Genomic DNA, 27517 nt, shown 5'->3' with positions numbered 1-27517 from the left:
TAATTTCCCATACATTATGTTTCTATCACTAGTTTTGTTGTCAGAGGCAGCAGGCTAACAATGGGTGCCTCTGAAGAAGAGGTGAAATTAGCATCCTAATTTTAAAAAAATTCAACAGTAGCTCTTAGGTGCCTTAATCACTTACAGCAAGGAGGATATTAAAAACTTTCCTAGCTGATCAATTGCTCTATTACTTGTGTATATGATAACTGAAAATAATAAATAAGGAAAAATATTAATTTAAAGCTGCTAGTTATTTTATTCAGAATAGAATATTTTAAAATATGTTGGGCTGAATCTTAACATCATTTTGGCTAAGTATCAATTTCCTTGTGTTACACTGAGGATTTCTCTCTATGAGACCGAATGAGATTTTTTTTCCATCTCAACCCAAATACCTCTCCCTAACTTCCTACCAAGTTCCTATGGTGCCCTTTAAGTCCTCTGCTAGCTTAATTCTACCATCTAGCTTGAAGAATTTGCCATTGGCCAGATGTCCTGGAATAAATTGGCATCCCTTCTGCCAGTGCCATTTATAAACTCCAAACAAACATCTGGCAAAGCATTGGTGTTACACTTCAATAGGAAAATAATGGCACAGCAGCCCCCAACACATGCTTTTCACAGCATATAGTTGCGTGGCTGATACCTCCTGAACATGCCGCTCCAGTTTCTTGCCCCACTTGCTGTCTATCTACCAAGGCACACAGCTTTCTTGTCCTTCGCTACATCCCAGCTGACCACCTTCGATGTCACCACTGTTCTTCTACCAATACCGAATGCAGACTAAAATCTTGTCTTTGTACGCTGGGTGACCATCTCAGACAGGCAAACTTTTATCATTTCAAAAAGATTACCTTTTATTTGCAGTCATCAAATGCCAACACAAAAAAAACTAAGAGTCTGCAGTTCACCCCCACAGTACAAATGAAAATGTGTCATTGTAGCTGATGACTATTTGCTGCACTCAGCTCTCATCTATTGCTTGTCAAACAAGTCCTATCTGGCTCTGTCATGCACAAGGAGAGCTACTTCCAGCACAATGTCTTCATCCTTGAAAGACTGTGCCTATTCAGTCAGTTCCTCAGCATCCAGCTCATTTCCTGCCCTAACTGTGCAGAGTAGAGCATGCTAGATTGATGTGTCACACTCTGTCTGACGTACATGGCAGACACCCCGAGACCAGTCAGAGCAGCATTATCAGTAGCCCTATTGTTTGCTCCATCACAGCCCTTGTTGAAGCATGGGTGAGATTGTACTGTGCTCTGCGCGAGTTAGGGGACTGTGCAATGATGTCATCAGCCAAGGTTGTACTGCCTTGTTCCTCATTAATGAGCCTTGTCAGGCATCTGGATCCTCCAACCTGTCAGTGCCTGAAGATGCAGAAGTTATTGTAGCTTCCCAAGACACATCTCCCAGAAGTGGTGTTGGTGATCGCACATCACCTGATCATAAATGGAATGTTGCACTGTTGAGATATGGCCCTCTCATTGTGACGTGTTCAGGTGATGGCATCCTGCACTTATGGAAAACCAGCTATCCCTTCCAAATCCAACAGCAGCACTGACCTCATCATGGACAAACCAAATGAACCAGTGTAATCTTGTACAAATGAATCAGTCACTATCCTATCTTAATTCACTGGATAGATGGATAACAGAGAGATTCCATGCAGGTCACTTGCCACTCAAGTTGCATAGAATTTAAGCAGCTGACACCTTCAAGGCCACCAGAAGAGTGTGGGCCCACATTCCTGTCAGTTCAGAGAACTCACAATGATTTATAGCTCAGGTTTTAGATGAGTTGCTCGCTAAGCTGGTAAGTTTGTTCACAGATGTTTCGTTACAATGCTAGGTAACATCATCAGTGCACCTCCAGTGAAGTGTTGGCGTTCTGCCCCACTTTTTGTTTATGTGTCTGGTTCTGCTGGGGTTGGTAGTGTCATTTCGGTTTTGTTGTTGGTTCCATTCCTTAGTGGCTCGTATATTGGGTCCAAATTTACGTTTGTCAATGGAGTTCCGGGTTGAGTGCCAGACTTACAGGAATTCGCATGCATATTTCTGTTGGACTTGTCCGAGGATGGATACATTGTCCTAGTCGAATTAGTGTCCTTTATTGTCTGAGTGAAGTGATACAAATGATAGCTGGTCGTGGTTACTTGGTGTTTGTGTACCTTGGTGGCTAATTTTCTTACTGCTTGCCTTATGAAGGGTTCCTGGCAATCTTTACACAGTTTTTTTTTATTAACAATGGTCCTGTTGAGTTGTGAGTATAGGACCCTTTATACATGTTAGTAGTTGTTTTAGTATGGCAGTCAGTCTGTGTGCTACCATGATCCCAGGGGTCATAGTAGTCTGGTGGTCATTTCTGATATGTCCTTAACTTATGGCAGTATGGCCAGTGTAGCCAGGTGTGTTGTGTCTTCCTGTTGTGGTCTGTCATGTCGGTATCACCAGCTGCACTTTTTTGGGTACCTGTTGTTTTTACCTGTTGTGTAGGTGTTATTCTTCTGCTTTGTGCAGCTCCAGTGTGCTGCAGTGTGTTGTGGTTCACTTGAACAATGTTCTGATGCAGCTCTGTTTGTGGTTTTGGGATGGATGCTGTTATAATTGAGTATTTGGCCTGTGTGGGCGGCCTTCCTGTATATGCTGGTCTGGAGTTCAACATTTGCCTTGGGTTCAACTATGATGTCGAGGAATGGGAGTCAGTTGTTGTTTTCTTCTTCCTTGGTGAATTTTATGCCGGTAAGGATGTTGTTTATGGGTTGATGGATTTTCTTCAGCTGTGAGCATTTAATAATGTCAAAGGTGACATCTACATAGCAGATCCATAGTTTTGGCTGACAGTGAGTGGTGCTGTCCATTTGAGTCATTGCATGACTGTTTCTGCTATTCGTCCCGATATCGGTGATCCCATGGGTGTTCCGTTGATTTGTTTGTATACCTGGCCTTTGAAGATGAAGTGGGCCGTGAGGCACAGATTGAGTAGCTTGAGGGTGCCATCTTTGCTGATGGTGTTGGTGTTGTAGGTTGCCTGTATTCCTGATCATTTGAGTAGTGAGGCTAGTGTTTCCTTGGCTAGGAGGATGTTTATGGAGGTTAACAGTGCTGTCACATGACATCATAATCTCATCCCCATCTATTTTGGTGTCCTTGAGGATGTTAAGAAACTCTTGGGTCAAGTGGATTGAGTTGTTCACTAGGTGTTTCAATCTTTGATGCTGTTCCTTTGCTAGTCTGTATGTTGGTGTTCCTGGGAGTGAAACTATGATTCGGGGTCCTTGGTTTGTGTACCATGGAGAGTCCATAGAAGCGGGCTCTGTTGGATCCCACTGGCTTAATATTTTTGGAGATCAGCTTTGTTAATTTCTCCTGTCAGGTGTAGATTTCTTAAGGAACTGTGATGTGGTTTTCCAATTGTGGTGTCGGGTCTGTCGCCATCAGTTGGTAGGTGTCGGTATCTGCTAGTAGCGTTTTCGCTTTCTCTATGTATGTGCCAGCATCCATGAATATGGGGTGCGTGTAGCTGGGGCCGGGTTTCAGCATTGAGACATTATTAATTGGGTGTTTAAGATGGTGGCCCAGAGGAGCAAGTGGCAAGTTGAAGTTGCCAGGCACTCATTCTGATTTTCACGTTGAGAATTGTTGATGCCAAGTTTCCTCTTGGTGGTAGAATGTTGATGAGGCGAGATACGTTGTCAATGAGGCTGTTAACAAGCAATAAATCCCCCTTAAAAGGCACCTTGACCTCCCTGGAGAGAATATCACCATGATATCCATAACTCTGTATTAAAATGCAATGAGCTTCTCCCAATGGTGAGAAAGGACTTGCAGAACTTCTCACGTGATTCACCCACATTTCTCACCACAGTCCTTTAAGATTCTGCCTTTTGTTTAAGGCACTGACTTCTCCAATTCTTTATTTCATTTACATTTTGAGTGCATTTAACGTCATTTTTCATAAAATTAAAGCTTTTGGGTTTTCAACATCTTTAGGGGTTTGTGATTCTTTGTATTTTGTTTACTAAGTGATCCATTTATTCAAGATCACTTCCAATCACTTCACAATCACCTGATGAAGGAGCGTTGCTCCGAAAGCTAGTGTGCTTCCAATTAAACCTGTTGGACTATAACCTGGTGTTGTGTGATTTTTAACTTTGTACACCCCAGTCCAACACTGGCATCTCCAAAGCATGACTTCTAATCTTTGACTTAGATGATGTAAGATTGACTGTAACCTTCGAAAAATTTGTCACTAATTCAATATTTATTGTGCATAGAAACATTTCTCCAGCATTTATTTGGCAGTTATATTCCATAAAGGTGGAATTTTTAACTTTATTTTCAAATCAAATCACTTCTTCGTTCTTTAGAAATAGCTACAACCTCAGAATTCTGTCAATGATAAGAGTCATTTAATGCTCAATTACAGACATTTTTTCAAATTGTTATTATAATGTGGAAACACTGGTAAGGAAGCATTTGCCGCCATTCTTGCTGTCAGTACAGTTGGATTGGAATTATGAACAATAGACCATAGAGATGGAAGGCTTTCTTCTCCGATGAACACCAATGAACTAGTTAGATTAAGCAGCCCTCATTCAGTATTTTTGATGATCAAAACATAGAATCTAATTTCATGGTTCACCTCAGTTGGTCTGACAATACTCTACCTGTTAAACACAGAAGGTTAGTTCTTGCAGTCCCTCAGCGATCATCTCTATTGACGGTTTCAAAGTGTTCACAATTTCCTCAAAGACTCATATCTGGATGTTGTAATTTACAACAAAGGACTCCAGGTGAGCCCAAACTATTGGCATCACTGCACCCTGGCATTGTGCAAGTTTGGGCTGATTGCCTGGTGCCTACCTCAATATTTAATGATATACCCGGTACTTAGTACTCCTTTACCAGTCATAAAGGATGTTCAAGAGCACAACCCTTTAAATCAGGACTTTCAAAACAGGCAATCCCCCACTCACTGGTACTCCCTTCACCATGGAGTTCCATCTCTACACACATTCCAAACCCTGATAACATCCCTCCACCCACACCACTCCAGTTCTTCACTCCTCTTGATATTGGAGAAGAGCTGGTGAAAGGTTGGAGGGTGGGGGAGGTGAACAAAGTGAACAACGGGAAGCAGATCTGTGTTTGGCAGAATGCAGTGGTGAAGTAGAATTAAAGATAGAATAAAGGAAATGTTTAAAAGCTACCATTGAGCTGAAGGCTGGCTGCAGGGGCTTGTCTCCACATCATGACCTTACTGGAATGGCACCTGGCTGCTAGCCCTCCCTACTTACCAAGCCAATAGTCATGCTGTAACCATTACAGTCTATGAGAAAGGTAAAATCTTAATTTCAGATGCAATCAGTGGTGAACTGGTGGTGTACTATTTGTCGAACCTTTGCTGTACAATTGCAGTTAAATGGTTAAATTCCACAACTCACGTGACAAAGTGCCCCAGTATTGAGCCCCACTGTTCCCACAGTCACCATAAATGTGAATAGTCAATTAAAATGCTGAAATGCCCATTCTACTTAACTGATTCATGTTAGTTTTATTTGTTAAAGTGAAAATAACTAATCATTGTAACAAAACTGATTTTCCTAACTAATAGTAAAAACAACGGAAAACTGAATTACCAATTTATGACCATATAACTTCATCCTTACTCCTTTAAATCTCCTCCACATACAAACAGGCACACAAAGCGAAACAAACAAGATACAAATATCATGACATGGGGGGACAAAAAACATGGAAACACAATTCTGAATCACAGTCCAAAATACAAAACTAGATGGACTGTTTTCACAATCCTTTCAAATCTGTTATGATAACACAATGTTAACTGCATAGCGATGTTTAGTCTTTAGTTCGCTGATTGGCTGGTTGGACCGGGGCCCTTTTTGGCCTTTTGAGTTTTGAATTTCTTTTTTAGTGCCTCTGAAAGTACTTTTCCTGCTCTTTCAACAGAGAATCGGAGAAAGCAGTTTTACACAGAAAGGATATTGAGAGAGACATTGAAGCACCCAGCTCTGGAAACTTCCCGTGCTTCTGTTTCCCATTACCCTCACAGAGTTTTGTTAAGTTGCACCCAATCCAGAAGATTGTTATCGCACTTTTTATTAGGGACTAGACCAACCTCCCTCAAAACACGTTTGGGAGATAGCCTGGACCCCAACTTTTGCTTTAATTTAAAGGCAACTGTAAGGCCCTGTGTTCCACATATGATTCAATTGCTCCCCCACTAAGCTTTAATCAAAACACAATTTATTTTTAAAATGCAATTAAATTGCAACAAAACAAATAACTTTACATTATTGACATACTTAACAAAACATGTATTATTTAACTGCTCGTAGTCAATGGTTCCAATACAGACAGCACCCATAAACACATCCTTTGGCAAAATGTAATGCAGCAAAAATTATTATTCTCACATGCTATCTCTCTCCAGTCCAGCAGAAAGAAACAATCTGCTCCTTTTGATTTCTTAGAGAAAACTCAAAGTCTTTAATCTAGCAGCAGAGAGAATTCTAATGCAGCAGCTAACTAACAAAAAAAACCCTATTGAAAGCAAAACCAAATTCCTCAACGTCTGTGAGAGCCTAACCCAATCCACTCATGATTCATTTGGCTTACTATAAAAAAAAATCCAGGGAGAAACCTAAAGCTATTTACAAACTGCCTGCTGGCAGGAGACACCCTTGGCACCACTATGACAAAACTCTTTCGAAAACAAGACAGTACACATATCTCAAAGGCACAATATTGTCACATTAGTTCCCCTGAACCTACAACTGATGAAAGACTTATGCCTGAAATATCGATTCTCCTGCTCCTCGGATGCTGCCTGACCTGCTGTGTTTTTTCCAGTGCTACACTTTTCGACTCTGACTCTCCAATATCTGCAGTCCTCACTTTCTCCAACAACTGATGGTACCAATGTCCCAAAATGTAACATTGGCTCACATGCATCAATTAGTTTCACTTATTTTGCAAGTTGCAGACAACTCCTTGTACATTATCCCCTTTTAAAAGCAGTGTCCTTTTTACTCATTTTCAAACCACATTCCAAAAATAAAAAAAAAGTGATCTGTTACAATGGCTTGAATCTGATATCAGGACCTGACAAGGCATGAGATCAAAATAGGATTCCTGAGATAGGAACAAACTCTCCATTTGACTTCAATGCCAGTATGTTCCTTCAGAGCCAACATGCACTTCTATTTGTGATGTGGAAACAAACTGGTAATTTGCATTAGCACATTTAGATACCATCCCATATAACTCTCAATGGATTCAAATCACTGTTAGGCTTCAGTCTCTCACAAAGATTTAGTGGTTGAAATTTTGCACAATCAAATCATTGCCATTTTATATTTTAAAAGTAGGTAGTTCCAAGATTATCAGTTTAATTATATATGACTATATTTTAGTTTTATATAAAGTTGCTTTGAAAATTTATTTTTTTACATCATATTCTTTTCAAGTAAGAACTAGTTTAACACTAAATTGCATTCAGTAACGAAATGCAAATTCTATCAAATGCATACTGCTTGGTTTACTGACATTTGATAGATGATATGTAACATGACAAGACCTGTCTGTATATATAATTCATCCAATATGGAATAGCTTAATCCTTTGAGGCCAAATCGAAGTTTGCACTAACCTATAGCAATAAAATAAGCTGTTGCCACAGAAATGATTATTTTTAGACCAAACACAATCTTTGCTGGAGGCTCAGTTGATGCAATTCAGTCCTACTCCACAACCTACACCATACCCAGCAATGAAAGCAAGACGTAGAGAATGAAAAAATCAGTTAGCAACACTATCCACTACCAAATAATCAAATAGGAAGGTGAAACCACCACATAATTGTATCATCCCTCTCCTTAGCCCAAATTAACTCTTGGAAAATACTATCAATTTGCATCTTCCATAATGCACACCCAAGCCATATCAAGTAACCTGACGTAGCAATGCTTTCGCTTATAAATCAGAGTATTGAATGGATTCGTAAAATACTTACCTGAAAATTCAGGTGAAACAACTAGATATCTGCTAGACTATTACTCAGATCTATCAATCTCTGAGTTCAGCTGATAAACAATCTATTTGATTTGGTTATTGTTTTGCATCAGTATCATCCACATTGGTTTACTTGATATGACACACTAAAGTACTTAAAAGACACAGTAGAACATCAAGCAAAGCATGTACAGACCAGCAAATACATCAAAAAGTACAGATTGGATCAACTTAGAGAAACAGAAGTTTCAAGCTGCAAATGGTCCTAATCAGGTCAACACTGTACAACTTCACTTCTTTTTCAAACCTTCTGAAGGATAATACAATACCATACAAAAAAAGATTCACATGCTCTGCATCACTGCCAATATAAACATTTACATTGGCACTGCTCGAGATGCAATACTTTGCTGCATTAAACCCTCCTTCAAATCAGGACATTTATTTCACATTATTAAAATGCCATTTTATCTGACAAGAAATCTGTTACAGATCCTGTAGGGTGACTGAATTAAGTTACTAAAAGGAACATCTGGAATGTAAATAGAAAGTAACAAGTTTTTTCTAAGATAGGTCATCACCTTATCCGCACAGAAACTTATGGATTGGATTTTCCCACATTCTGTTCCTTTGCATACCAACTTTTACATCTGCAATACATTTTCTTGTTACACAGTATTCTTGAAGGAATCTGTATTTTGTTCTATCGCTAATTATTTTGAAAATTCAAAGAATGGCTACAGCACAGATATTGAGTACTCAGGAAAGGGAAGGAAGTGGAGTTTAGGATTATCAGATCAGTCATGAATAAGATTGAATGGTGAGGCAGACCCAATGGCCTACTTCTGCTCCTGTACCTTTTGGTCACCTTATAAACTTAAAATGATGTTAATTCAATGGTTTGGCACATATCAACAGACATGGGTTTCTTCAAGGGCTCGCTTGCTCTAATTTATCAGGGTTTAAGGATTTCCTATTTCACCGTGCTCTGATAAGATACAAAGTCATGCGGTTGCCCAATTCAGCATGTGCAAGGTCGTACAGTACAGTCGGTTTTGCTATAACGCGGGCTTCTTCAAGGTGAAATGGCTTTAACGTGATTGAAGAATTTAGACTGTTATTTGTAGAACGCGAACTTTCCTTACCTGCATTGGCTGTGATGTGATTCAGGCCCCATTAGTTTAAATGGTGCGGCTATTGCTCAATTTTCTTGTAACGCAACACTGCATGAGAATGGCACTATCACGTTTTATCAGAACTGGAATTTATCAAATACTAATGCTGCGAGTGTTATCTTCCAAATAAAGCATCAATACAGCTTTATTACATCTTTTTGTAAGCTAATACCGACTATGCTGTTAAATTCTTTTGCTGTACATTGATACATTGCTGTGAATACAGAAGTTCACTGATTAATGAGGGAGCAAAATGTAGAACATCCTCAGAATCACACTTTTTGATATGGCTTCTAAAGGAAGTTTTAAACAAAGCTGCTACTGCAGAATACAGATTGAAGTTTGTGGATCCTTAGTACTACTAAATTATGAAAAGTACACTCACAGTTTCTGTCCATTGCAGCAGCATTTAATGCAGGAGTTACAAATAAAAATATTGCCAGAATTAAATTCAACTATTTAATTCTTATTTTGATTCACATTTATCTTATTAGCATTCGTGGGTGAACACACTGACGTGGAAAGCATAGGAATAACCAGTTGCAGAAATAACTAAGTCATAGCAAGATGGAAGCATTTAAGAACTTTAGCTAAATATATCAGTAAATAAATCTGGAACGGTGAAAATGTTCACATGCTTGGGATTTGGGTACAAATTGCCATGTTCAAGAGAAAAGTTACTTTTTGATGGTGATTTGCAGTTTCTATTTTATTTCTCTCAGTTGGCTGCCTTATACAACTCACTCAAAATAGTAATAAACCTTGGAAGTGCTTTGTTAAAGACCTGCTGGGTCATAGATTATTTGGTAATACTTAGTTAAAACAAAATGAAAATTAGCATAAATAAAGAGCTCACCACTTGGGCTGGGACTTGTTCCATCTTTGCAGCTGGGGTGCCTGGACGTGGGTAGAACTGATTGATGAACAAGCTAGGAAATTTATACTCCTGAATTAGTTTCAGAGTTTCTTGAAAGTCTGCTTCTGTTTCACCTGGAAAACCACAGATAATGTCGGTGGCAATTGTAATCCCTGGCACCCTGAGTAAAAAGATGAAAATTCAAATTAAAATGCATGTTATTTTCAAGTCAAATGTTCACTGCTTCATGGGTGCTGTCCCCTAGCTGAGCAGAGGTCAAAATGGTCAATCAAACGTTCATATTTATATTCTGCTCAGCGCATTTATGCAGCAACATATCAACTGATTTGGAAAGAGTTGCTTTCTTGAAATGCTACAGTTTGTGGCATAGTGTTAGGGAATAAGTTCCAGAATTCTGACCAAGCTGCAGTAAGGGAACAAGGATTTTGTTCCAGGGATGGTGTATAATTTGAAGAGAATTTGAATGTGTGGTGTAAACATGTGCCTAATACTTTTATCCTTTAGGTGACATAAATCATGTGTTTACAGTGTGCTGTTGAAAAGGCTTGGCAAATTCTTGCTGCAAATCTTGCAAATGATATATACTGTTAGCAGATGCCACCTGTGCAGGTACAGAATGTTGAAAAATGGTAAATACCTTATTGATCAAGGCTGTCTTTTCCTAGATGGTTTTAAAACATTTGTTGATGGGATGAGGGTGTCAACATTTATTACGTATCTCTAATTGCCGAGAGGGCAGCCACTTTGCTGTAACGAGGCAGGGAAGGCAGATATCCTTCCAGGAAACCAGATGGGCTCTTACAACAATTGCCAATGGGTACATGACTGCCATTACGCTGGCTTTTTTTTTAAACCTTCAGTCTTTTGTCGTTGAATTCATATTTCACCATCTGGCATGATGGGGTTTAAACTTATGCCAGAAAAATGTTAGTCTGGGCCTCCAGTTTAGTAGTACAGTGACGTTAGCGCCTCCCCATAATCATCATAAATAATGATCCAACTATCTCCCCATGCTATTCAACAGCATTTTCATTGCTGAATCCCCACAATCAACAAACTGGTATTTAGCACTAACCAGAAGCTAAATGGACCAATAAATAAATATTGTCAGTATAAAAGCAGGCCAGAGCCTGGGTATTCTGTGGGGAGGTACTTCCTGACTCCCAAAGCCTTTTTACCAACTACAAAACACAAGTCAGGAACATAATGGAACGCTGATGACTAGTCAGAATGAGAGCAGGTCCAAAAACTCTGAAGAAGGTTGACAGCATACACAACAAAGCCAGACTGATTATTGCTCCATCCATCACTTTCAACATCACTCCTTTCACGAACAACAAACTGTGACAGCAGCATGTAACACCTACAAAATGCACTGCAGTAATAAAAGGGATAGTGGATATGAAGTTAACAGGAAACAAAGTCGTGCTAACTATTGTTTTGCAGACAAAAGGGCAGTAAACATATGGATTCCACAAGAATTCATATTAGAATAATGCATTCCTTGATCTATATCAAGACCCAAGATTTGGGTGTGCAGTGCACAATTTTAATCTTTGCAAGTACTGTGAATGAGAAGAATAGTAGGAGGCTTCAAAGGAACAAAGACAGGTTGGTGGACAATGCAAACGTATGAAACTGAATGTCGGGAAATGTGAAGTGAAAGATTTTGAAAGACAGAATGAGATGAGAAGCAGTGTAAAGGTCTGATTTTTGCTCCAGGCAAAAATATAGTCAGAAAATCTCCCAGCTTGCCAGAGTCATCCTGGGGAAAAATTGCCAAAGATGGTAGAACTTTCATTCTGGGGATGTCGGCAAGCACAATACAGAGGAATCTCAATTATCTGAAGGACACGGGCGGGGAGTATTTCGTTCGGTTAATCGAATTCTGGATAATCGAATGCCAGATAACATGGTTTAGCCAAACATTTTGCGATCTTGCCGGATAATCTGATATTCAGATAATCGAGATTCCTCTGTATATTGCAAGGTGCACCAGCCACAGACAAGGATCAGAGGCAACCAAGTGCTGAAATTCTCCCCCACTCTCCTTCCCACTCATTACTGTGATTATAATTGTGGAAAAGAAAAGGAGAAATAGAACTATAATGGTAGAATTTAAGATTATGTCCTTAATAACTGTAAAACTGTAACCACAGATATTCTTCAACACTCAGACATGAGCAACCATTTTTGTTTACAATCTTGAAAAGGCTGGTCATTTAAATAACATGACAGTTTCATAGACCCCATCTGCCCTTTATAAGTATTTACATCTATGTACAATACCGTAACTCTCATACTGTGAGAAAAGGCTCTGGTTCCAGAAGTAATGGACTCTGTTTGAACTGAGTTTAAATGGCTCTGCTGAGTTCAGGTTTTCCCGATGTGAGGCACATTCCACCCTATTCCTCTACCAGCAAAAGAAAAAATGTGAACTTCCAGAGCAAGGTTTCAGATGCAAGCTTAGACACTTCATGAAGTCTCCATGACTCTAAAAACCTGGGCCAATGGATACAATTCTAAAAAGGATGCAGCATGAAAAGAAAAATCTGGAAGTGTATGTTCGCAAATCACAGAATGGTGGGTAGCATGAGCAATGAATTAATTAGATATATGGGATCCTGGATTTTACACATGGAAGCATGATGTACAAAAACGACAAGATTATGGTGAACCTGCAAAAATAAATGGTTCAGCTTCAGTTGGAGTCTTGTGTGCAACCTGTGCATCACATTTTAATAATGTGAAGGCATTAGACAGGATGAAGAAACAATCTGTGAGAATGTTTCTGAGCAATTCATTTATGTGGACAGATTGCCAAAGTAGTGACGATTGCTCTTAAAGAAGAGAACATTAACAAGAACTTTCATAAAGGTGTTCAAAATCATGAAGGGTCTCAACACAATAAATAGGGAGAAATGGTCTTATTGATAGAAGGGTCAAGAAGAAGATGACACTGATTTAAAGTGGCTGGCAAAAGAACTAAAGGTAACATGGGGAATTTAGTTTTTACACAGCAAATGGTTAGAATCTGTGATGCATTGCTTGCGAGTGTGATGGAGACAAATTCCATTTAAGCCTTCAAGAAATTGGATAAGTTTCTGAAGATTTGCAGTGTTTTGGGAGAAAGGTGGGGGAATGCAACTAGTTGAGTTGACCACACGGAGAGTGACCATGAAAATGACAGGTCAAATGGATCCTTCCATGCTTTTTGTATGCTTATGGCATAATTTACCTGTCATTGACTTTCTTTCTCAGTTTTACACTAAAGGTAACTTACAATGAAATGTAAAAGAAAGGAAATGGAGACACCCTGTCAGGAAATGCATAACACTGATTTAATATAAATAAAAAAGGAAGATTTTAATATCTTATACACAAATCATTAATTCATGATCACTGAATCACTGAAGTGCTACGGTGCAGAAGGAGGCCATTCAGTCCATTGTGTGCAAAACGGATCTCCAAAGAACATTATGGCAGTACTATTTGCCTGCTTTTCCCCATATCCTTATACAATATTTAAATAGAAACACTCATCCAATGTCCTCTTCGATGCTTCAGTTGAACTTGCCTCCAACATATTTTGAGGCAGTGCATTCCAGACCTAAATCATTTATGATGAAATTGTAGACGTGTACTGTACCTTTAAGAGAACTGAAACTTCTGGCTGGCACAGAGTGTGCTGAAAATTTAAAAATGTAACATTTGGTTGTAAAACAAGTAGCTGGAGCTGCATTGCCATAGTACACAACAAATTCAAGTTTTGACAACCAGTTTCAATTATCCCCAGATATCAAAATCCAATTGAATTTGAATTTTACTATTTTGGATGACATCAAACCAATGAGACAGTCTGATGTTTTGGGTTTTTTGAACAGCTGGGGAGAACAGCAAAGAGCAGCCACACACCAAGAGACTGCCAGCAGAATAGCTCTCTGAAACGTACCTGTCCATAAGGAAGCTGTGCAGCAGAAGACCGAAGACAACCTGATGAAATCTACAGAGAAAGTTCAACATCCTAAGATGACAAATGATTTTGAAAATTGATTTGCTGTAAATTTAAGAGGGAATTTATTGGACCAGTGTTGTAGAGTGGGGAGTAAAAATAGGTTTAAGAGAAAGGAGTTGCAAATAACTGTTGCTTAATATTCTCTATTGTACTGAAAGAATAAAATTGTTAATTTTTTCTTTAAATAGTGATATTTTGGATAGTTCTTTGCCACACAAAATTTAACAGATTACAACATGAGGTGAGCTTTTCTGTGTGACTGGTTTAAATTAGAAGGGTTTACCCCGTGTCATAACACATTTTGTGTGAAATCTATGAAACACTTGAAACCTGTACTCCCTCATTCTCAATTCTTCTGCAAGTTGGAACAGTTTCTCCCTATCTATCTATCCCAACTATTGCTGATTTTAAAAACTTCTACCTAAGTCATCTTCTCTTCAAGGCAAATAATCTAACCTCTTCAAACAATCCTTATAACTGACGTTGACGTTTATCATCCCTGAAGCCATCTTTGCAAAGTTCTTTTGCCATTCTCTCCAAAGCATTCACATCTTTCTTATAAATTAGCATCCAGAACTGTACACAACACTCCAGTTGAGATCTAACTAATATCTTATACAAATTCAGCATCACCTTCTTGCTTTTGAATTCTATGCCCCTATTATTAAAGCCCAAGATACTGCATGCTTTATTAACTGCTCTCTCTATCGAGCTATTTTCAGTGATATGTGTATAAGTATTCTAGGTCACTCTTAGAATTTCTGGCCATTCCTATTTCATATTGTCTGCCCATCTTCTTCCCATCAAAATATCACATTTTACACTTCCCCACACTGAAAGTCAGCTACCACTTATCTGTCAATTCCAACTTGTTTATTCCCTGTTTAAACTCTCCATTGTAAGCTGTAAGGAAGGCAGAGTCCAAAATTGCATATCATTTGCAAACATTGTAACTGTCCTTGCATACTGGTATCTAGATCATTAATATATATCAGGAAAAGTGAGGATTCCAATACTGACCCCTGGGAAGTCCACTACAAACCTTCCTCTATCCTGTAAAATAGAGATTAAGCACTTCACTGAGTTCTCCAAGTCAACCAATTTTGTATCCATGTTGTGACTTGTCCCTTTCATACCATGAGCTATAATCTTTCTCTCAAATCTGGTGTGGTGCAATGTATCAAATACCTTTTGAACGTTCATGTACATCATATCAACAGCATTATCCTCAAAGATCCCATTATGTTACCTCTTTAAAAACCTCCAGTAAGTTAGTCAAACACAACTTCCCCTAGACATCCATGTCGGCTCCTCCGAAATAAACAATGCCTTTACATGTGGCTACTAATTCTATTCTGAATAATTGCTTCCAGAAGCATCCGTACTGGCAAAGTTAAACTGACTTGTCTGTGAATACTAGGATGAACCTTCCAACTTTTTTTAAAAAATATGGGTATTAAGCCTGCAATTCTTCAGTTCTCTGACACCTTTTCCGAGTCTAGGAAAGACAGTAAAGCTATGGCCAACACCCCTGCAATTTCATTCTTACTCCCTTCAATATTCTTGGATGCCTCTAGTCCCTTGTCAATAGTAAATATCAATACTTTGTTCAACATTTCCTCCTTATTAATTTTGAACACTTCTTGTGACCAAGCTTCCTTCTCAGTCGCTCTGGCTTAGGTAGAATCTGCCTCGTTGAAAAAGACAAATACAAAGTTTAATTTAATACCAAAGGCATGCCTTTGCTTCCATGTCAAACTTCTTTTAAGTTACTAATTAGCTTTTCTTCTCCACTTACCACCCTTTTACTAATGATGTGTCTTTTGAAGACCTGGGAATTTCTCATTCTTTTCTCATATTGCCTCTTGGCTTCTCTATGCTTTTTCATTTCCCCTCTGAACCTTCTGTATTCCTCCTGGTTCTCAATTGTATTTTCTGTCTGACATCTGTCATAAATACACTTTGTTTATGTTATTTTAATTTCTATCTTCTTTTTCATCCAATGAACTCTGGGGTTCTTTGCCTTCTCTTTCCCTTTTGAGGGAGTGTACCTTGACAATACCAGAACCATTCCCTCTTTGAAGGTAGCTCAATGTTCAGCTAGTTTCTCCTGTCAAACATTTATTCCAGTCTGTCTTGCTCAGCTCTATTCTTTCCCTATTGAAGTTGGCTTCCCCTGCTTAATTATTCTTCCTCTGGTATGCCTATTGTCCTTTGCTGTCTTCATTCTAAACCTTCCAATATAATGATCATTGTTCCTGACATGTTCGCTTACTGACACTTGATCTACTTGGCCTACCTCATTTCCAACAAACAAGTTGATCAGCGCATTCTTTCTAGTTGGATTGAGTACATACGGCTGTTGAAAATTTTCCTGAAGACAATCTAGGAATGTTTCCCCCGATCCACTCTTAAACCTATCACTGTCCCAGGTAGTTCAAGTCCCCAATTAGAACCACTCAATAATGTTAGCATTTCTCTGCAATTTCCCTAAAGATTTATTCCTCTATATTTTTCTCAGGAGTTGGTGGTCTACAGGCTCAACTGAACAATGTAATTGCAATCTCTTTGTACAATGGCTATAGCCAGATTGATTCCACATCAGCCACATCACTCAAGCTCTGAGATCTGGAGCTCTAATTTCTGCTGTCAGGATCCATGATTTCCCACATACTACATGCCTCATTTCCACTTGACTGCATTAAGTTGCCAAAAAAGACCTAGGAGCAGAGGTAGGCCATCTGGCCCTTTGAGACCTATCTGAACATTATTTTTCTTAAGTTAACTATATTGTACTCTGGATTATCTGTAGCAATTTATTATGTTGACTCTGATTTACCCTTATTCCTGAATGTTTCACAATTAAATCAAAGTACAGTACTTTGAAAATGACATGATTTTCTAATTTATAGCAATGTAAGGACAGTCCCCTATAAGCAGTTTCCCACTAATCAATGCCTTTATATCATTGCCATTTTGACGAGTTGGCTTGATGTGGAACATTTAATTTAGTGAGCAGATCTAAGGCATTTATCCTGAGAAACAAGGTTTAAAAAAACATTTCTATAATCTCATTCATTTTTCTATCAAAAATTACAATATGCCCCCATCATACAGCTAATTGCCTCTTATAAATTAAGATTTTTTTTTGAAAACTACCTTAATCATCCCAACCCTAGGTTGTGAAATTTTGGCCTAACATACGACTTAAGAACATCTAACACGTTGAGACCTGTCATATTCATTTTAGTATTTACTCCCTGGAAGTGAGGATTGTTGGCTCTGGCAACGTTTATTCCTTATCCCTAATTTCTCTTGAAAAGATGATGGGTTGTGTCATAGTTTCAAGTCCATCCGGAGTGTGGCTTGGAGGTGATCTCAGGGTGATGGTGCTCCCATGCATCTGTTGCCCTTGATCTTCTACAGTTGCAGGATTGAAGAGTACTGTTAGAGGTCTCTTGGTGAGTTGCTGTAATGCATCTTGTAGACTGTACATTGTTTGCATGACATCAGGGGTGAAGAGACTGAATGTTTAAGGTGAGCAGCTGGCAGTCAAGCAGGCTCCACTCTTTTTGGAGCCACATTCATTTACACTCAATCACAGACCTGACTTGTAGCTTGTAATTGGTGCATAGGCTTTGGAGAGTCAGGAAATGAACTACTTGCTGCAGAATTCCCAAGCTCTCTGGGTTTTGTACCCATAGTTTTTATATGACTTCTTCAGTTTAGATTCTGGTCAAAGGCAATCCATAGGATCTAATATTGAGGAACTCAGTGATGATGATGCCATTGAATGTCAAGGAGAGATGGTTAGTTTCTTTATTTTGGAGATGGCCATTGCTTTACACTTGTGTACAAATATTACTTGACACTTATCACCCCAAGCCTAGAAGGTGGGAGAGGAAGTGATTCCCTCGAATATCAAGAACAGCAATTACTGTTTTATATACTGTTGCACTGTTTTGGAACTTTGGAGAAAAAAAAAGTCAAAAACAACAGCAATTTTAAAAGGGAGAAGACCAGACAAAGGAAGCACAAGGTGAGGTCAGTACAGGAGAGAGAGAGAGAGAGAGAGAGAGAGAGAGAGAGAGAGAAGCTAACTGACACAGCAGTGAGCCTGCGCAGTTACTGTCTTTGCTGTTTGAATTTAAGTATCACTGGACATCAGAGTGCGTCGGGGAAAATTAAGAAAGTGAAATTTACAACTGATCTTGGAGGAATCTGTTTGGGAGCGGTCACACCACAGAAACAGATAAGTGGATATTTAAGCATGGCCTTACAGTAAGTAGCGAGTAGAGTGGGTTCTTTCTTGATTATATGTTTTATTGAGCTACGTCTCTTGACTAAACTTAAAATATAAACCATTAGTATAAATTTAACCTGGAGCAGTGTTTTGTAGAGGAAAATGACAGGGCTATTTTCTAGGTCTATAGATTCAAAGAAGCAAAAATGACCTTTAGTAGAGTGATATGCTCTCCTTGTCAGATATGGGAGTTTAGGGAGAGTTTACAAGTTACTGAGCAATAAATGCTGTTGGTTGCGAATCCTATCAGATCGAATGGATCGGTTGGAGAGGCAGTTAGAGGCAATGAGGAATTTACAAGAGTAAAGGCATGTGATGGATGGCAGTTATAGGAAGGGGGGGGGACGTCTCAGGTACAGTTACATAGATGGGTTAACTCCAGGAAGGTTAGAGAGTAGACAGGTAATGCAGGTGTCTTCTGTGGCTATCCCCATTTCAAAATAGTATGCTATTTTGGAAAATGTAGGGGGTGATAGATCCTCAGGGGAACGTAGCACGAAGTCAGGTATCTGATATCGAGACTGGCTCTAAGGTAATGAAAGGTACGTCGGGTTCCAAGCAATCGACTGTGTTAGGGGACTCGCTAGTCCGAGGTACAGACAGATGTTTCTGTGATCAGCAGCAAAAAATTAGAATGGTGTGTTGTTTCCCTGGTGCCAGGATCAAGGATGTCTCAGAGAGGGGGCAAAATGTTCTCAAGGGGGAAAAGGGCTAACAGGAGGTCGTTGTACACACTGGAACCAACGACATAGGAAGGATTTAACTTAGTAAGGTTAGGGCGGGGGGGTGGTGGTGGTGGTGGGTGGGACCCACGAGATTCAGTCAGGGCAGGCAAGGATAAGCAATTATAGAAACACGGCTCAGGGATGGACAGGACAGGCAGCTTAATGTTCCAAGATACAAGTGCTACAGGAAGGACAGAAAGAGAGGCAAGAGAGAAGGGGGAGTGGCATTTTTGATAAGGGATAGCATTGCAGTTGTACGGAGGGTATATTCCCAGAAATACATCCAGGGATGTTATTTGGGTAGACCTGAGAAATAAGAAAGGGATGAAGGCCTTATTGGGATTGTATTATAGACCCCCTAATAGTCAGAGGGAAATTGAGAAACAAATTTGTAAGGAGATCTCAGTTATCTGGAAGAATAATAGGGTAGTTACAGTAGGGGATTTTAACTCTCCAAACATAGACTGGGACTGCCATACTATTAAGATGGAGAGGAATTTGCTAAGTGTGTACAAGAACATTTTCTGATTCAGTATGTGGATGTACCTACTAGAGAAGGGGCAAAACTTGACCTACTCTTGGGAAATAAGGCAGGGCAGGTGACTGAGGTGTCAGTGGGGGAGCACTTTGGGAGCCAGCGACCATAATTCTCTTAGATTTAAAATAATGATGGAAAAGGATAGACCAGATCTAAAAGTTGAAGTTCTAAATTGGAGAAAGGCCAATTTTGATGGTATGAGGCAAGAGCTTTGAAAAGCTGATTGGGGGCAGATATTCGCAGGTAAAGGGATGGCTGGAAAATGGGAAGCCTTCAGAAAGGAGATAACAAGAGTCCAGAGGAAGCATATTCTTGTTAGGGTGAAAGGAGAGGCTGCTAGGTACAGGGAATGCTGGATGACTGAAGAAATTGAAGTTTGGTTAAGAAGAAGGAAGGAAGTATATGTCAGGTATAGACAGGATAGATCGAGTGAATCCTTAGAAGAGTATAAAGGAAGTAGGAGTATACTTAAGAGGGAAATCAGGAGGGCAATAAAGGGATATGAGATAGCTTTGGCAAATAGAACTAAGAAGAATCCAAAGGGTTTTTACAAATACATTAAGAACAAAAGGGTAACTAGGGAGAGAAAATGGCCCCTCATAGATCAGCAAGGCGGCCTTTGTGAGGAGCAGCAGGAAATGGGAGGAGATACTAAACGAGTATTTTGCATCAGCATTTACTGTGGAGAAGGAATTGGAAGATATAGAATGTAGGGAAATAGATGGTGGCATCTTGAAAAATGTTCATATTACAGAAGAGGAAATGCTGGATGTCTTGAAATGCATAAAAGTGGATAAATTCCCAGGACCTGATCAAGTATACCCTAGAAGCTCAGTAAGTGATTGCTGGGCCTCTTGCTGAGATATTTGTATCATCAATAGTCACAGGTGAGGTGCTGAAAGACTGCAGGTTGGCTAACATGGTGCCACTGTTTAAGAAGAGTGGTAAGGACAAGCCCAGGAAGTTTAGACCAGTGAGCCTGATGTCAGTGGTGGACAAGTTGTTGGAGGGAATCCTGAGGGACATGTACATGTATTTGGAAAGGCAAGGACTGATTAGGGATAATCAACATGGTTTTATGCGTGGGAAATCATGTCTCACAAACTTGATTGAGTTTTTTGAAGAAGTAACAAAGGGGATTGATGAGGGCAGAGCGGTAGATGTGATCTATATGGATTTCAATAAGGCATTCGACAAGGTTCCCCATGGGGGAAGGTTAGATCTCATGGAATACAGGGAGAACTAGCCATTTGGATAAAGAACTGGCTCAAAAGGTAGAAGACAGAGGGTGGTGGAAAAGAGTTGTTTTTCAAACTGGAGGCCTGTGAACAGTGGAGTGCTACAAGGATCGGTGCTGAATCCACTAGTTTTCATCATTTATACAAATGATTTGGATGTGAGCTTAAGAGGTGTTGTTAGTAAGTTTGCACGTGACACCAAAATTGGAGGTGTAGTGGACAGTGAAGAAGGTTACCTCAGAGTACAACGGGATCTTGATTAGATGGGCCAGTGAGTTGAGGAGTGGCAGATGCAGTTTAATTTAGATAAATGTGAGGTGCTGCATTTTGGAAAAGCAAATCAGAGCAGGACTCATACACTTAATGGTAAGGTCCTGGGGAGGGTTGCTGAACAAAGAGACCATGGAGTGCAGGTTCATATCTGCTTGAAAGTGGAATCGCAGGTAGATAGGATAGCGAAGAAGGTGTTTGGTATGTTTTCATTTATTGGTTAGAGTATTGAGTACAGGGGTTGGGAGGTCATGTTGTGGATGTACAGGACATTAGTTAGGCCACTGTTAGAATATTGCATGCAATTCTGGTCTCCTTCCTATCAGAAAGATGTTGTGAAACTTGAAAGGGTTCAGAAAAGATTTACAAGGATGTTGCCAGAGTTGTAGCATTTGAGCTTGAGGGAGAGATGGATTGGTTGGGGCTGTTTTCCTTGGAGCGTCGGAGGCTGAGGGGTGACCTCAGAGGTTTACAAAATCATGAGGGACATGGATAGGATAGATAATTGAAGTCTTTTCCCTGGGGTGGGGAGTCTTGAACTAGAGGGCATAGGTTTAGGGTGAGAGGGGAAAGATATAAAAGAGACTTAAGGGGCAACCTTTTCACGCAGAGAGTGGTACGTGTATGGAATGAGCTGCCAGAGGAAGTGGTGGAGGCTGGTACAATTGCAACATTTAAAAGGAATTTGGATGAGTATATGAATAGGAAGGATTTGGAGTGATATGGGTTGAATGCTGGCAGGTGGAACTGGATTGGATTGGGATACCCGTTCGGCATGTACAAGTTGGACCGAAGGGTCTGTTTCAATGCTGTACATCTCTACGACTCTACTCTACGAAGTTGTCATGGTCTTGCTACATATTGTTACAGACTACGCTAATGTCTATGGAGTCACACAGAATGCTGAACATTTGTAAACATCAGTGAACATCCATATTCTGATATTCAAGGAAAGTTACTGATGAAGCATCTGAACCTAACTCATTACCCTGAAGACTCCAGAAGTAATGTTCTGGGACTGGGTTGACTGATCTCCAACAACCACCTTACTTTGTGCTAGGTACAACTCCAACCAATGGAGAGCTTTCTCCCTGATTTCCAATGACTTCATTTTTCTTGTATTCCTTGATGCCAAACTAAATCAATTGCTACCATTAAACTCCTTGAGCTTATTTCTTTGTCTACATTTGGTCCAAGGTTACAATGAGGTCAGGAGCTGAGTGTCCCTGATGGAACCTAAACTGATGGTCAGCGAGCAGTTTATTGCTGAGCAAATGCCACTTGATAACACTGTTGATGATCCCTTCGTCATTGCTGATCAAGTTTAGACTGAGGGATTGGTAATTGTTGGATTGGATTTATTGTGCTTTTTGTACATAAGACATGCTGGGGGAATTTTCACAATGCTAAAGAGATGCCAGTGTTGTAGGTATATTGGAATAGCTTTACTGAGGGCACAGTTAATTCTGGAGCACAATTTTCCAACCGTGCTCCATTTCTGCGGGAAACGGCTGGAAATGGTTCAGTCTTGTCTTTTTGTGTGGGATCTCCAGTCATTTAGGATGGGAATATTTGTGGAGTCTCCTTCTCCAGTGAGTTGTTAAATTGTCCACCACCATTTACAAATGACTGTGGGAGAAAGGTTTATACCTTCAGTTGTAGGCTTGCTTGGCTCTGTATGTTGTACACAGCTTTCACTCTTTATCATGCAAGTATTCAACAATTTGATAACTCATTTTTAGGAAGGACAGTGCTGTTCCTTGTAATTCCTTTCTGCATTCTTCACTAAATCAGATTTAACCCTCCTGCTTGGTGGAAATGGAAGATATGCCAGTGGAAGACTGTGCAGTGGTCACTCCTACCAAAGCTGTCATGAACAGATGCATCTGCAACAGCCACATTAATCAAGTAGAATTCAAGTAAGTTTATCCTTCTTGTTAGCTCCCTTATCCCCCACTGGTGACATAGTCTAGTAACTATGTTCTCTCAGGACTCAGTCAGCTTGGTCAGCAGTGGCTGCACCAAGCTATTCTTGATTATGAAACTGAAGTCCTCCACACAGAGTATATTCTGTGTCATTGCCATCTTCAGTAATTCCTGGCATTGGTATTCAACATTGAGGATCATTGATTCATCTCTTGAATGGATGCTGTAATCAGTAGGTGGTTTCCTTGCCCATGTGTGATCTGATATCTTGAGAATTCATGGCAACTAAAGTCAAAGCTGAGAACACCTAGTCCAACTACCTCGGATGAGTCTGTCAGCTGGTGGGACAGCATATACAGTCTGCAAGATGCGATTTGATGAGTTTGAATATGGCAGACTGTTGCTCAGCAGTTCTCCCAATTTCAGTTTAGGCTCCCAGCTGTCAGTGAGAAGAGTTTTGCAGGCTCAAGGAGTTTGCTGTTGCTATTTCTGATACCTAGGGTTCTGCCAGATGGTCCATCCAACTGCATTTTTTTTTCAACGTTATAATGATTTGTTGCAAATTAGTGGCTTGCATGGCTACATTTAATGTTTTGGGTCTGGAGTTATATGTAGGACCAACCAGATAAGGATGTCAGATTTACATCCCTAAAGGACATCAGATTTTTTAAAAATGAAAATTGATAATGGTTTTATGGTCACTCGAAGACTTGCTTTTAATTCCAAATTTATTGTTGAATTTAAATTCAACCATTTGAACATGTCTCCTGGGTAGAAGCTAAGACCTCTGGATTACTAATCCTGCGATAATACTGTCCAATACCCCATTGGACACTAGTTAATTGCGTACCAAAGATCTCATGGTATTATTCAAAAGAATTTGGGAGGTGTCCCAGTGTCCTGCCCAAAGTTCCTTCATTAGCCAAAGCCACCAAGATGATATTAATGTGACATTTATTTACCTAATTTGCCCTTCGTACAATTACTTGCAATTTAGTTCCTGTGTTTCTAAACTAAGTTTGAAGGGTGGAAACTGTTACTATCTTATCTGTTACATAAATTGGGTATTCTACTACTTGGTATTATACCTGAATTAGAACACAAATCATGTCTGTCCAATTCAGTCATTCTTAGTGCTCACACGCAAAAGGATTCTCTTTAACAAACGTGGACTTAATTATTTACAAGAGATCCTAGGGAGTGCTGCTGAACACAGAGACCTTGGGAGTACAGATTCATAATTCCTTGAAGGTGGAGTTGCAAATAGATAGGATAGTGAAGAAGGCATTTGGTATGCTTTTCTTTATTCGTCAGTGCATTGAAAATAGGAGTTGGGAAGTCATGGTGTGGCGGAACAGGACATTGGCTCGGCCACTTCTGGAATGCTGTGTGCAATTCTGGTCTCCCTGCATAGGAAATATGTTGTGAAACTTGAGAGGGTTCAGAAAAGATTTACAAGGATGTTGCCAGGGTTGGAGGGTTTGAGCTAGAGGGAGAGGCTGAGCAGGCTTGGGCTGTTTTCTCTGGAGTGTTGGAGGCTGAGGGGTGACCTTATTGAGATTTATAAAATTACGAGGGGCATGGATAGGGTAAATAGACAAGGGTCTTTTCCCCAGGATGGGGAAGTCCAGAACTAGAGATCATAGGCCTAATCTGAGAGGGGAAAGATTTAAACCCCTTTTAAGACTGAGGAGAGAACATTTTCATGCAGAGGGTGATACATGTATGGAATGAGCTACCGGGGACATGGTAGTGGCTGGTACTATTACAATATTTAAATAGCATATGGATGGGTACATGAAGAGGAAGGGTTTAGAGGGATATGGGTCAAGTGTTGGCAAATGGGACCAGATTTATTTAGGATAAGCAGATAAATGTGTTGTTGTTTTAAGTGTGACCCAAAGAAAGCCTGCAGTAGTGAGTAAAGTGGGTTCTTTCTTGATTATACGTTTTTGGAGATATCTCTCTTGATTAAACTTAAAATATAAGCCATAACTATTAATTTAAATTGGGGCAGTGTATGTAGAGGAATAAGACAATGTTATTTTCTGGGTTTGTAGACTGTGAAGAAGCAAAAATGGCCTTTAGTAGAGTGAAATGTGCTTCTTGTCAGATGTGGGAGTTTAAAGAGAGTTTAAGGATTACAGCGGATTATACTTTCCGTAAATGCTGTTGGCTGTGAATCTTATCAGATCGAATGGATCGGTTGGAGAGACAGTTAGAAGCAATGAGGAATTTGCAACAACAATAGTATGTGATGGATGGCAGTTATAGGAATGGGGGAAAAGTCTCAGATACAGTCACATAAATGGGTTAACTCCAGGAAAGGTAGGCAGCTAGTGCAGGAGTCCTTTGTGGACATACCCATTTTAAACAAGTATGCTGTTTTGGAAAATTTGGGGGGGGGGGGGGGGGGGGGGGATGGATTCTCAGGGGAACGCAGCACGAACAGCCAAGTTTCAGTTATTGAGACTGGCTCTAATGCACCGAAGGGTACGTTGGGTTCCAAGAGATGTGTTAGGGGATTCTCTAGTCTGAGGTATAGACAGACGTTTCTGTGGCCAGCAGCGAAAAATCAGAATGGTGTGTTGCTTCCCTGGTGCCAGGATCAAGGATGTCTCAGAGAGGGTGCAGAATGTTCTCACGGAGGAGAGGGGTCAGCAAGATGTCATTATCCACATTGGGACCAACGGCATAGGAAGGGAAAAGGTTAAGAGTCTGAAGGGAGATTACAAAGAGTTGGGCAGGAATTTAAAAAGGAGGTCCTTGAGAGTAGTAATATCTGGATTACTCCCGGTGCTACGAGCCAGTGAGGGCAGGAATAGGAGGATACAGCAGATAATTGCATGGCTGAGAAGCTGGTGTATGGAAGAAGGATTCATATTTTTGGATCATTGGAATCTCTTGGGGTAGAAGTGAGCTGTACAAGAAGGACTTATTGCACCTAAATTGGAAGGGGACTAATATACTGGCAGGGAGATTTGGAGGAGCTGCTTGGGAGGATTTAAACTACTAAGGTGGGGGGGCATGGGACCCAGGGACTGAGGAAAGAGGTCAATCTGAGACTGATACAGTTGAGAACAGAAGCGAGTGAAACAGTCAGGGCAGGCAGGGACAAGGTATGACTAATAAATTAAACTGCATTTATTTCAATGCAAGGGGCCAAACAGGGAAGGCAGGTGAACTCAGGGTATGGTTAGGAACATGGGACTGGGATATCATAGCAATTACAGAAACATGACTCAGGGATGGGCAGGACTGGCAGTTTAATGTTCCAGGATACAAATGCTACAGGAAGGATAGAAAGGGAGGCAAGAGAGGAGGGGGAGTGGCATTTTTGATAAGGGATAGCATTACAGCTGTGCTGAGGGAGGATAATCCTGGAAATACATCCAGAGAAGTTATTTGGGTGGAACTGGGAAATAAGAAAGTGATGATCACCTTATTGGGATTGTATTATAGACCTCATAATAGTCAGAGGTAAACTGAGAAACAAACTTGTAAGGAGATCTCAGCTATCTGTAAGAATAATAGGGTGATTACGGAAGGGGATTTTAACTTTCCAAACATAGAATGGGACTGCCATAGTATTAAGATGGAGAGGAATTTGTTAAGTGTGTCCAAGAAAATTTTCTGATTCAGTATGTAGATGTATCTACTAGAGAAGGTGCAAAACTCGACTTACTCTTGGGAAATAAGGCAGGGCAGGTGACTGAGGTGTCAGTGGGAGAGCATTTTGGGGCCAGCGACTATATTTCTCTTAGATTTAAAATAATGATGGAAAAGGATAGACCAGATTTAAAAGTTAAAGTTCTAAATTAGAGAAAGGCTAATTTTGATGGTATTAGGCAAGAACTTGCGAAAGCTGATTGGGGAAAATGTCCACAGGTAAAGGGACAGCTGGAAAATAGGAAGCCTTCAGAAATGAGATAACGAGAATCCAGAGAAAGTATATTCCTGTTAGGGTGAAAGGAAAGGCAAGTAGGTACTGGGAATGCTGGATGTCTAAAGACATTGAGGGTTTGGTTAAGAAAAAGAAGGAAGCATATGTCAGGTATAGACAGGATAGATCAAGTGAATCCTTAGAAGAGTATAAAGGCAGTAGGTGTATACTTACGAGGGAAATCAGGGCAAAAAGGGGACATGAGATAGCTTTGGCAAATAGAATTAAGGAGAAATCCAAAGGGTTTTTACAAATACGTTAAGGACAAAAGGGTAACTATGGAGAGAATAGGGCCCCTCAAAGATCAGCAAGGTGGCCTTTGTGTGAAGTCGCAGAAAATGGGGGAGATACTAAACGAATATTTTGCATCAGTATTTACTGTGGAAAAGGATATGGAAGATATAGACTGGAGGGAAATAGATGGTGACACTTTGCAAAATGTCCAAACTATAGAGAAGGAAGTGC

At 40.0% G+C, this 27517-nt stretch overlaps 1 protein-coding gene across 2 annotated transcripts in view; it reads right to left on the bottom strand.

Moving 5' to 3' along the window:
• The window catches only part of cdkal1 (CDK5 regulatory subunit associated protein 1-like 1), a 600053-nt gene that overhangs the window by 172537 nt on the left and 399999 nt on the right, over positions 1 to 27517 (bottom strand). For both annotated transcript variants that reach the window (XM_072560914.1, XM_072560913.1), the window contains exon 11: positions 10074 to 10254. In XM_072560914.1, the coding sequence (XP_072417015.1) occupies positions 10074 to 10254 (181 nt within the window). The remainder of the gene's footprint in view (positions 1 to 10073; positions 10255 to 27517) is intronic.

The sequence above is a fragment of the Chiloscyllium punctatum genome, chromosome 41, assembly GCF_047496795.1.
Source record: "Chiloscyllium punctatum isolate Juve2018m chromosome 41, sChiPun1.3, whole genome shotgun sequence".
In the NCBI taxonomy this organism is placed as follows: Eukaryota; Metazoa; Chordata; class Chondrichthyes; order Orectolobiformes; family Hemiscylliidae; genus Chiloscyllium; species Chiloscyllium punctatum.
The sequence above is the reverse complement of the archived record's forward strand: the minus strand, read 5'-3'. Positions and strand labels throughout refer to the sequence as shown.